This window comes from Lutra lutra, chromosome 11 (genome assembly GCF_902655055.1).
Source record: "Lutra lutra chromosome 11, mLutLut1.2, whole genome shotgun sequence".
Classification (NCBI taxonomy): domain Eukaryota; kingdom Metazoa; phylum Chordata; class Mammalia; order Carnivora; family Mustelidae; genus Lutra; species Lutra lutra.
Genome location: NC_062288.1, coordinates 94,004,809 through 94,017,007, shown reverse-complemented (window position 1 = coordinate 94,017,007; position 12,199 = coordinate 94,004,809). Strand labels below are relative to the sequence as shown.

At 37.1% G+C, this 12,199-nt stretch overlaps 1 protein-coding gene and 1 pseudogene across 4 annotated transcripts in view; one reads left to right on the top strand and one right to left on the bottom strand.

Moving 5' to 3' along the window:
- Positions 1–12,199, bottom strand: part of UBN2 (ubinuclein 2) — a 96,105-nt gene that overhangs the window by 44,895 nt on the left and 39,011 nt on the right. For all 4 annotated transcript variants that reach the window (XM_047694328.1, XM_047694325.1, XM_047694327.1 and 1 more), the window contains exons 6-7: positions 9,744–10,233; positions 4,708–4,778 (exon numbers count right to left, since the gene is read on the bottom strand). In XM_047694328.1, the coding sequence (XP_047550284.1) occupies positions 4,708–4,778; positions 9,744–10,233 (561 nt within the window). The remainder of the gene's footprint in view (positions 1–4,707; positions 4,779–9,743; positions 10,234–12,199) is intronic.
- Positions 11,799–12,123, top strand: LOC125080466 (NADH dehydrogenase [ubiquinone] 1 beta subcomplex subunit 3-like; annotated as a pseudogene).

Below are 12,199 nucleotides of genomic sequence, written 5' to 3'. Positions count from 1 at the left end.
CTCTTCCCTTGTTTTATCTTCCATGATTTCCTACACAGTATTTTTCAAGGAGAAAATATAGAAAGAATTTATACAACAATAAACTGGTGAATAATTTTTTGATGAACAGGGGTAAAGTCCACATTTTGGGATAAAGCACAGGAACTCAATTAACCAAAAGCTCATTCCTTCAGATAGATATTCATATGCTCTCTCCCCCACTGCAATTGCTACGCTAGAGAGTTACATAGTTTTGATGAATTTAGAGTATTTTTTCCTTACAGGTGTTTAAAAAAAATTCAGATTCGGGAGAGGTGAAGCCCTTCAGGATACACATACAGACTGTTTTTCATCTATCTTTGTCTCCTCCATTATGCCTGCACTGCATAAGCTAGATATTTAGTAGTTTGTTCAATTTATTCCAATTCTTCATTTCCTGTTTCCATTTGTAAATTCGTTTTTTAGACCAAAAATAGTTAAATGGGTATTTAATGTAATAGTTATTAAAAAATGAAAAATAAGAAAAGGAGAAGAGTTTTAACAGCCACCATATTCTCAGCAGGACAAGTCTACTAATCAATAATTGAGGTTTCTACTAAGATGAAAGACACTGTATCTATCCGGCAGCTGCTATTGCAGGAAGGTAGGAACACATTTTAATTTGAAGGCCAAGACCAAACTGGGGCTCTTGGCAAAAACTATGTCCAAATCATCACATTCTATTATAGGAGAAGGTGCAGATATTTTGATAAATAATTTTCACAAATGTAAGATGAATCCAAAGAGTCAATTAACAGCATCTGGGGAAGGAAAGAAGCCCTCCCATATCAAGTATATCCATCACTTACAAGATACACTGCAATTTCAGAAACAACAAAATGTGGAGAACTATGCTCTTAGCACTGGCAATAAAAATTCTTGGTATTAGAGAAGTCAAACACATAGATGAATGGAAACATGTTTAGAATCTATAAGAACCAAAAGGTCAAATGCAGAGGATCATATGGGAAACAATCACTATGGTCATGAATTCTGTGTATAAACATTTGGTTTAAATAACATTAAGGGGGGATCTTTACTAAAAGTCTAGAGTCTGGTAGGAGGCTTTCTAGGCTTGCCCCATTATTAAAGATTAATTAAGGCTGAAAATAAAATAGGAACTCCAAGTAATAAGAGATTCTAAGTAAGAACAGAGTGACTCAATACACACTTATAAAAATCAGTGGTTTCCAAAGAGAGGGGAAACAAAAACACAAAGAGCTGACTCCCTGCTCCTATGCCAATACCAGGTAAAAATTAGAGAAACATATTATCTCTGAAGGTTACCAACAAATTGGTCTATCACAACTATATACAAATTCCTGAGAGCAGTATATTTTTAGCACACATCCCTCAGACATTTAATTTTTTTTTTCTCACTAAGAATTCCAATCTTCTAAGGTCTAAGAAGTACCTAAAACACATGGTAATGAAAAGTTTGAATTTCAGTAATTTTCACATTTCAAAAAAAATGAAGGTTCCCCTAAAGCAACAAACTTTCCCTGAGCCTGTCTCCTTCTATCTACCAGGTTCTTTCACTTCTTTAAGTGAAGTCTATCCCCAAAGCAGATATCCATGCATGGAAGTTATGACGATGGGTCTCAAACCTCTGATAATAAATTATGAACACATGATCGCTACACGTTCTAAACAGATAAAAATATACTGGGATCATCTGCTGACAATGCATTAGAGGACAAACCACTGGGTTTTATGAGTAACCCACAAACAGGTATGTGAAACCCATTTGTGTATCTGTCTTTACAAGGCTCTCACTTGCCTCTGAAGAAGCCTCCAAGAAATGCAGCACAGGAATCCTTAGCTCAAGCAATGGTCAACTTTATAAACAAGATTCTTCTGGCTCAGGAATACTTAGTCTTATCTGTATTTTCACACAGAATTCTAGAAACAGTCATTTCCCCATAGTTGATATATGACTATCTTCCTAGCCTATCAACCTTTTTTTAAATTTAATTTAATTTTATTTTTTACCTATCAACCCTCTTTTTATTATTATATTTTTAAGTAAGCTCTACACCCAAGGTGGGGCCTGAACTCATGACACTGAGATCAAAAGTCACATGCTCTACCAACTGAGCCAACCAGGCCCCCTTCTCCCTCTTTTTAAAAAACAGAATATAGGGGCTCCTGGGTGACTCAGTTGATTGTCTGCTTTCTGCTCAGGTCATGATCTCGGGATCCTGGGCTACAGCCCCACGTCAGGCTCCCTGCTCAGTGGGGAGTCTGCTTCTCTCTCTTCCTCTGTCCTCCCAACCCCAGTCATGCCTTGTCTCTCAAATAAATATACAAAGTCTTAAAAAGAAACCCAGAATATATATCTCATTCAATCAGTTTAAAAATACTAGCAAAAGAAAAGCCGACTAACTCCAAGTGAATTCTGGAACCTACTTAATTTCCTGAATTATTCCTCTAGTGTTCCATGTAGTTTACCAACACTGTACTATACATAACAGAACCACTGAAAACCAGTAACTGAGGACTTAGGGAGCAGTAACCTAAATACAAAATCCAAAATAGTTCTTATTTTATAGCAAGAATTCAAAAGCCTGTTGATTGATAATACACAAGAGGGATGTGAATTCCTCCTGACCCTAAACAACTTTAGAGTATATGTTAAACACAACTCAGGTTGGATTGGGATCACAGGCAAAGAGTACCAAGATTTTATTAGCAATGTATGCTTGAGATAAAGGAGGAAACAGGGAAAGAGATTAAGCTGGCAAGTTGTATATTTGCTGATCCAAGTCAAAATCAATTAAGCAAAAAAAGAAAGTGCTCCTATTCCAACAAATTCACCCCTTTCTGCCCAGCATAATGAAGCAGTGTGAGGCAGAGCCAATACACCTGGATAATTTCATAAGAATTTACTCCCCAAAATAATCATGTACCGTGTGCTCTCAGTCTAGAGAAACAAGGGATATTTGTTTAGGAAAGTGGAAACGGAGGCTAAGGGCATAAATAAGTGATTAAAATGGAAAACATTAAACTCTGAACACTACAGCTTTATAATACTGGAGGCACACTCTGTGAAATGAAAAATAGACAGGCTCTAACAAAACTCGAGGATTTAAGATAGACATAGGGAAGATTAAGGGAAGTCTGTTGGGGGCAGGGGGATGCCTGGTTGGCTCAGGTGGAAGAACATCCAACTCTTGATCTCAGGGTCATGAGTCCAAGCCTCACACTGGGCATGGAGCCTACTTTAAAATAAATAAAGTAAATTTTAAAATAAAAACAGTTTTTAGAGTGCAGGAGGGGCAACTGGCCAGCTCAGTCAGTAGAGCAGGTGACTCTTGATTTGAGGGTCATGAGTTCAACACTCTTGCTGGGTGTGGAGATTACTTAAAAAAAAAAAAAGAAGAAGAAGAAGAAGGAAAAAAAGAAAGAAAGAAGCCTGTTAGTGGAATGCTGATATTCTGCTTATCTGAGATGTTATGTCCCAAGGATGATCCTTCCTTTCCCTCAGGGGAGAAAAGTCAGTCCCTCTTACAAAAGAGTAAAATAAAAAAGCACTGTCTTAATCATAGGAAAAGGACCTGATCCAGTAAACTTAGGGCTCTCCCAGTAGAAAGAAAAAGCAGCCAGTCAGATTCCTGATTAGGAAATCTGGGACAGCTCTGGTGAGTAATGGTTATACTGTTTACTGAATCTGGGGTGTAAAAGGAGCTGGCGCAGGCAGGAAGCATTTGCCTTGCTTCCAGGCAGACAGAATCAATCTGAAAATCTCTGGCTAAAATAAAGAATAGGAATAAGAAATTCCTCTGTCACCAAACCAGTAGCATACTAGGTTATACGTTTCATGGGTCTGCAGGGGACCAAAAAGATTTTTTAAGTACTCGAGAAAGAGAGATTGCACTCAATTCAAACAATAATCAAAGGGGAGAGGGAAAAAACAAACAAAAAAGAAAATAGTTATCAAAGCAAACCAATTCATCATTCTTTGTGTCTTATGAGAAACTACCTCCAACATATACTTAAAAGACAGGACTCAACACACAGTATTGGAAACGCTGCTTGTTTCTTCGTATATAATACTATCGAACCACCAAGAGCAGGCACACATTATTTTCATGTGAGAGGAGTAAAATCTGTTGCTTTCTCCAGGATTGCCTTTTTTACCCAGTTCTGCTTGCACTCCACTTCTAAAACCAATGTTCAAAATTTAAAAGCCAATAGGTTTACAAGGACAGCTTAGGGGACCACAATATTAGAACCTGCAACTTCCTTAGCATCAAACACCAGGTAAGAGGAAAAACTGTCACTAATTTAAATACAATCTGTATCCTATTTCAGCCTTCAGCCTCCCCTTTCCATTCTCTCTTTTGTTTTCTCCACACTGCCTCTCTCCTACCTCACAACCAGAAATTTCTTCATTAAACCATACTTTCTTCCCATTTGGCTATAAAAATGTTTGTATGAATTAATTTTGCTAGATGCCAATGGAATTATTCTTCTCAAGACCGAATGAAAACAGAAGGAAAATTATACCAAATTTAATAAGAATACTCAGAGCTGTTCCAGAAAGACATTTTCATACAAAGTGACAAAAAAACATTTAAATCTAAAGTAATATTCAACCTGTAAAGCTGTAACCAACTGTATGTTTAAATGCATTCTTAAAGTATAAATAACTTTTAGGCTTTTTAATTAAAGAAGAGAATTACTTACTCCAGAAGAATATTATTCATATCCTGCGTAAAGAATTTTTTCCTTCCTTCTTCATCAAAAAGTTTGGCAGCCTAGAGAAACATAAGATTGTCAATATTGCTTTTTTTTTTTTTTTAAGATTTTACTTATTTATTTGACAGAGAGAGTGTGCACATACAAGCAAGGGGAGTGGCAGGCAGAGGGAAAGCCAGAGACCCCTGTGGGGCTCGATCCCAACACCCTGAGATCATGACCTGAGCCAAAGGCAGACCTTTAAGGAACTGAGCCACCCAGGCACCCTGCCAATCACTTTCAATAAAAACATTGTTTCCATATTTATTTACTAAAGGATAAGCTTCTTGAGGGTGGGGCTACTGTGATTTACTTCACTTTGTATCCTCCATACCCAACTTAGTACATGGCATGAGTAGGAAATTAGAGTGTAACAAATTTAGCATATATGCCAATGTTTCCTATTACCTCTGTATTTAATTTTTCTTAATCCCAACTAAATTAACAAATTATACATACAAGACTTCTTAGTGCTTTGGGGATCTTGTGTACTTGACCATCCACAGGTTTATTAATTATTGCTGTGATCTCCAGGATAACAACAAGCTCTATTGAGTGTCTACAAAGTATCTACCTGATATTCTACATGTTATATTCATTACCATGTTTAAACCTCATAACAGCCAATGACATTGGCATGACTGCCCCCACTTACAAACAAGGAAGCTAAATCTGTCAGAGGTTACATGACATGCCCTCAAATCACACTACTAGTAAGTGGTGGATCCGGGACTCAGACACAAGCTTTCTGACTTCGATTGCACAACACCGTCACCCCGTACAAAGACACCTGGCTTCCTGCAGCCTGTTTAGGTTCCACCTAATTACTTATAACCAAAAAACGTAGGCAAGGTAGTTATCAAGGGATAAGCAAAAATTAGTACAATGAGATTAATTTCATCGTTATGTTTGTCACCTCAACCAGGTGACCAGAAACCAAGTTATCAGCAAACCCTACCAGAAGGAAAATACACTGGGAAAATCACAAACAATGTAGTTGAGGTCCATGAGGTATAAAACACCAAGAAGCCTGATCTAATAATCTGAGCAAGCCATATGCTGACTCAGCCATCACACCAAGTTACTTGACTTTACATGCAATAAGTAGAAGAAAATTTCCAAGATGTGCTTCAGTACTTCTTAGCATGAAAACTGGGTATGTGTAGGGGGTGGAAATATATGAAAGGCACAGGGAAACTAAACTTCAAGAAAAATAATAAAAAGTCAAGAGGTTGAAGAGTGGAAGAATATTACAAAGTAAGAAAAGAGCCACAAGAAGCAATTCCTTCTCACACAAACATAAGCATTTAAGCTAAGGATGACTTCTCAGCTCCTAAAGAAAAAAATACCATTCTCGTATTTCAAATAAAACATAAAGAGAAGTCATAGATACCAGTAAGTGAAATCAAACTTCTTACTGATGATTTCCTACCAAGGAGTCAGGGAGCACCTGTATTAACCCTGGCAGGGCTATTAAGAGAGAGAGAAAGAGAAATACGTTCTGGTATATAAGATATGACAAAGCTTTTACAAGACTATAACACACTCATTACTAATCAATTTTGCTTAGTAAGTAAAAATGAATGGCATATAACATAGCAGACAGAGTGCCTACAATGGAACTCCACAGTCCTGCCTTTAAATGCTGACCTTAAATCACGGCTCAGCCATTTAAAAATTATCTGGCCTTGGGCAAATCCCTTCACCTTTTGAATCTTAGTTTCCTCATCTATTAAATGGAAGATTACTACCTACTTCACGTGACTGTTGGAGGATCAGACTACACAGTAGGTAAAGCACACTAAACCCAATCAGGGTACTGTCCCCCGAATGGTAAATGCTATGTGAGACACAGAAACACTGCATTCAATACAGAGTACAGGTTTCTGCTAAATAAACAAGAGCTATTTTTTTTTTTAAAGACTGTATTTGTTCATTTGAGAGAGAGACAGAGAGAGCACAAGCAGGGGGAAAGGCAAAGAAAGAGGGAGAGGGAGTTGCAGGCTCCCCAATGAGTTGGAAGCCTGATATGGGACTTGATCCCAGGACCTGGAAATCATAACCTGAGCTGAAGGTAGAGGTTGAATCATCTGAGCCACCCAGGCACCCCAAGAGCTATTATTATTAATAATATCTTGCAAAATGTGGATCACATCACTAACACTTTTTAAAACCTATAAGATACTAAAGGTTTTAGAGATAGGCAACATGGGAAAGTAAGAAGCATATACTTTGGAGATAGGTGAACCCTTGTGGCGAAAATCTGGCTCCATAACTTACTTACTAGTTGCATAGACGTGATCAAGCTATTTAACCTACCTCAAGTTTCTTAACCACAAAAAGGAAATAATACTTATATTTCCTATGCAGAGTAGCTGAGAAGATTAAATAAAAACCTGCTTAATACTGAATCTACAGACTGTATACTTTTCAAAAAATAAGCACAGAAAATAGCAAAACAATGAAAACAAAAGAGATGAGTAACAAGATAAAAAAGAAAATGACAAAGATCAATTATATAATTATAACAACTGTAAAAAATAAAATAATTTGTTAAAAGAGAAAGGACTCAGATGAGGCCAATAAAGAAATTAAACACTGTCTATAAGAAAAAGAGCTAAAATAAAATCAAAGAGGTTGACGGTAAATGATGAGAAAAACTACCATGTAGAAATAAAAAGAAAACAATCTACAATAAGTCAGACAAAACTAAATTCAAGGTAAAAAGCAGTAACAGCACAAAAAGTCACCTTCAAATGATAATCACCACAAAGAAGATCTAGCCATCAAGAATTTTATGGGTCAAACAACACAGCATGGAAATGAAGCAAAAATGATGGTAAACACAATTTATAACCTAAGAAATACTGGCCATGAGATATTTTAACACACTTCTCTAAATTCCATACTAATGAAATGCAAGGGCCTATTTAGCCAGAGCAGCTCCGTCCTGACCCTGCCCCCACCCCCTTCAGGGAACTTATTTAAAAACAAGTTCCGGAAACCAGTCCCTGGTAACAAAGCCCAAATACAAGCGTGGGTCAGGTCAGGTGGAGGTATGCAGTCGGTGGGGTGCATACTGTCTCCCTAGCTACAAAGGAGTGTGGGCCCCGCCCTTTGGGCACCAACTCTGACCAAGGTCATAGGCTAGTTCAAATATCTACTATAGGGTAAACTGTAATTCAATTGGTCACTTATGTGTGACCTAGCAGGACTGTGCAGCTTTCTCTGTGTTACAATCTCACTGGTCACCTGTGCGTGGCCAGGCCCAACCACATGGCCTTTGCCCTTAAAAGCTAGTCTGCAAAGAAGAGAGAGGTAGCCTCTTTGTAAGAGACGGCCCTGGCCGGTCAGTTTGTTTCTTGATGCTTGGCGCGAAAAAAAGCTTTTCTTGACCTTCGCTTTGTATCAGTCTCGCTCCTTTGACCATGGACCCAACATGAAATACATTAAAATAAGTAAAAATACGGGTGAGCCAAAATTAAGTCACAACTTCAGAAGAAATGCTAAAGAATAAAAAATTTGGAAAAAAATAATAGAATTACTAAATAAAATCTGTAGGCCAGTTACTAGAAAAATTAGATAAATCTAATATTCTCATAATCAGGTATTTAAATTTCAGGAAAAGTTATGAAAAATAAATACAATATAAAGATGATTAGTAAATTTTAAAATGTGACTTAAGTTGGGTTACTACAATCCCATGAGAAAGAAGCAAGCTGTATAGTCCATACATTACCATCCCATTAATTATTTTTTATAATACTATAACATTTGCAAATGAATGGATTAAAATCCAGAAAAATATATTATTTAATAGTGGTTATTTCCGCTGGGAGTGGGGAATGTCAGATTATGGGGGATCTTTCCCTATGTATGAAAATACATTTAATACTGTGCAATTTACTTTTGTAGTCAAGAAAAAAATGAGGACTAAAATATGGCATGGGTTCAAAAAAAGATGCTAAAGTAATCAAGAAGGGTCTTTTAAGCTAGGTTTGGCATGTTATTATTATTTTTAATATTTTATTTATTTGAGAGCAAGCAAGCGAGCATAAGCAGGGGTAGGGACAGAGGGAAAGGGAGAAGCAGACTCCCTGCTAAGCAGGAAGCCTGCTGTGGGGACTGATCCCAGGAACCTGAGCTGAACCTGAGCCACCTAGGGTGCCCACTGGCATGTTATTTTAAGTCAAAATACTATCTCCCTGAGATTAAATGAAGTGTGATGATACTTATCTGGATCTGCAGCTAGTTAAACAAAGATTATGAACCCAAGTCAATCTAGAGAGGTATCTAGTGTGACATGCTAAAGTTCAGCTCTCAAGTTTGGCCTAATGGGAACACAATGCATGCTTATTAAATGTGATTAGCTGGAAAAATCAATTAAAAAATAACTAGATGTTGATAGCTTGGACCAAGTTCAGGTATGCTTTTGTGATGTTCCTATTGCTCCTCCCTTCCCTCTATTGTCTTTATGTGACTTTTTTTTTAACAATAAAAATTGTAATTTATGAAAGCTATGCTGAAAAATATTTATAAGATAAGGGGCACCTGGGTGGCTCAGTCCTTTAAGTGTCCGACTCTTGATTTCAGCTCAGGTCATGATCCCAGGGTACTGGGATCAAGATCCACTTTAGGCTCTGTGGTCAGTGGGGAATCTGTTTGAGGATTCTCTCCCTCTTCCTTTGCTCCTTCCCCCTCACACTCACTTCTGCAAGCATCCTCTCACTCTTTCTAAAATAAATCTTTTAAAAAATTTATAAGATGAAATAAAATAATAAAACAATCACCCATATATGTTGCTGTAACTATTCCTACTTCAAATCTAAGGCCTATGCATACAGCCAATGCCTAAAAGGAAATACAGAAAATCGTAAGTTGTTTATATGGGTGCTGGGATTGTGAGTTATTACTTTTGTCTTATAGAAAGCATTTATTGTTAAGTTTATGTGGCAAATAAGAAACAAGGGAATTATTACACTTACTACACGGAGGTCGTCAATGCGTTTTTCAAGAAGGGCAGGTAGACCCTCTGGGAGTGTAGGCACCACCTTGGGCATAACCTGAGAGGCATAGGTTGGCTGGGTGGTGTTTCCATTCTCTCCCCCTGACTCGGAGAGGGGGCTACCATCAGAAGCAGCATCCAGTAATCTGTCAAAGTCGAAATCATCTAGCATCTCTAGGGCATTTTCAGCTTCCTGAAACAGTTCATGTTCGTTTGTGCCAACAAAAATAGGGAGGTCCGGATCAGCACTGTTCAGATTTAAGTCCGAGACGTCATTTCCCAATGCTACAGCAGTGGAGGGGGGTTTATTCAGAGAGGAGGTTGTTAAGTTCACTGGGACTTTGGGGTTAGGCTCCTTCTTTAATGCATCCTTCTCTTTCTGAAATTTTCGTATCATGGCAGCTAGAGAAAGAGAATCTTTATAACGTTTCTTCTTTTTTTCAGACTTGTGGGAATTTAGAGCCACAACTCTGTGAAGAAAAAGGTCATCCATTAGGCTATGTATAATTTTAAAGTTGAAAGCCCCATGTAAATAAGCAGGCAGAGATCATCAAAACAATCATTTGATATGTGGGAGAGCAAATTTCTTATTAAATTATCCTTTTATCACAGCATCTTTCTCATCATCTGGATGGACTGTGCTGAGGAAAGGTCGACAGGTAAATGGTCATCAGAGTGAAGAAAATGAATGGACTAAAGTTAACAGAAACAAAACAGAATGTAGCTCATGTTTATTAGAGAATATGAAGTTAAACTTACTACTGTTTTTGGAATGTTCACATCCTTAAGCACTTCTATAAAGTGGTTGCCTAAGAAATAAACCAAGTAAAGAAATGCACTTTCGCTGAAAACAGAGTTGCCTTACAACCAGAGAAGCTCACACAAGTACAACTTCAAACTGATACTCCAGGTGGTTTGTGCTACAAGCTGCCAAAGAAATGCAAAATCTTTCTAGACCCTATTCTATCTGCTGCTACAGTTCTGATCACTTTCACTTTCCATTCTGGGAACAGCCATGTGAGGCAATCATATACGTGTAATTTTCTGTGACAATGTTCTCCCTACAGAAACCATGGGGAAAAAGGTGGTTTCAGTTTAGTTACCACTCTCTCTAGAAATCTTTCCTACATTCTATGGCTTATATGCTTCTATATGCACTACAGAATCAAAAAGATGATTTGTACTTTCAAGGCAAGCCCACATTTCATTAACTGTTACATACTCCAAATACATATAACTCCAAATACAACAATACCTGGTATACAACAGGTACTTAATAAAGACTTGCTGCATGAATAAGTTATGAATTTGAGAAAAAGACAAATTCAATAAAAGGCATTATAGATTTTTGTTCCCAAAGAAGTTTACTTGTAAATAATGACCTTTTAATATATTCACTAGTAATCTATATGTTTTTCCTTAATTACTTAATGACTCCAAGGTCACTAAAATCTCATGTTTACAGGAGGATAAATACCTCCCTACATCAATCTTTTGAATACTGATAGGCCAAAATGCAGATGCACCTCCCCTGGCAAAGAGGGGAAGGAAATCCAGCCTCTCTTAGTTTCTGTCCTTTAGTTCTCCAAAAAAAGTCAGAGAGAAGCAAGAGCAAATGGTAATTTTATGAATGCATAGTATAAACATTTTATTCTTATGACTTAAGTCTTTTTAAGAAAGTCTACTTGATGTTTAGAGATAATGTCATTACCTCAAATTATAAGCATGAAGAACTAAACAAATGCCTTTTTAAATAGTAAAACAACTATAAATTGTTCACACAAAGACGACTGCCAATCCTCAATTCCCAGGCATCTAATCAGCTTAGTTTTAGCACAGAAAGTTCAAAACAACTGTTTAAGGCTTATACCATCTTTTCAAACTGATTCTTTTTAGTAAAAAGTTATAATGAGTAAAATACTTAATAAATGAATGTGTAAATCTGATCTAAAGCAACGTGAGTCTCTAAAATGATAAACCCTTCTACTTCTCAATAAATAAATATTAATTAATTAAAATCGAAGATGACAGATTGAATATTGAGTGTCATGAGAGGTCCGACTGCTGTCAGACATGGCCCACAGACATGGACAGGAACATGGCCATAGCAAACTGGAACTTCCAGATTATAAACAATGGAAGACAGAAGGAAAACCATTAGAAACTGTCCAGGAGAAGCTGGCTGCACTGACCCATGGGGCCGCAATGAAGCTTGGAGATACACCCGTGCTTTTGCAAACAATGTTTCCTTTGTTGGTGCATTATTAAAAGAATTCAAATGGGGATTTGCTGCATTTGTGGTAACTATAGGAGCTGAATATTACCTGGACTCCAAGAATAAAGATAAGAAGCATCACTGAAGATAATACCTGGAAATATCTTTTTTTTTTTTAATACCTGGAAATATCTTAAAGGCTTCTTAAATCTCTTATAAAA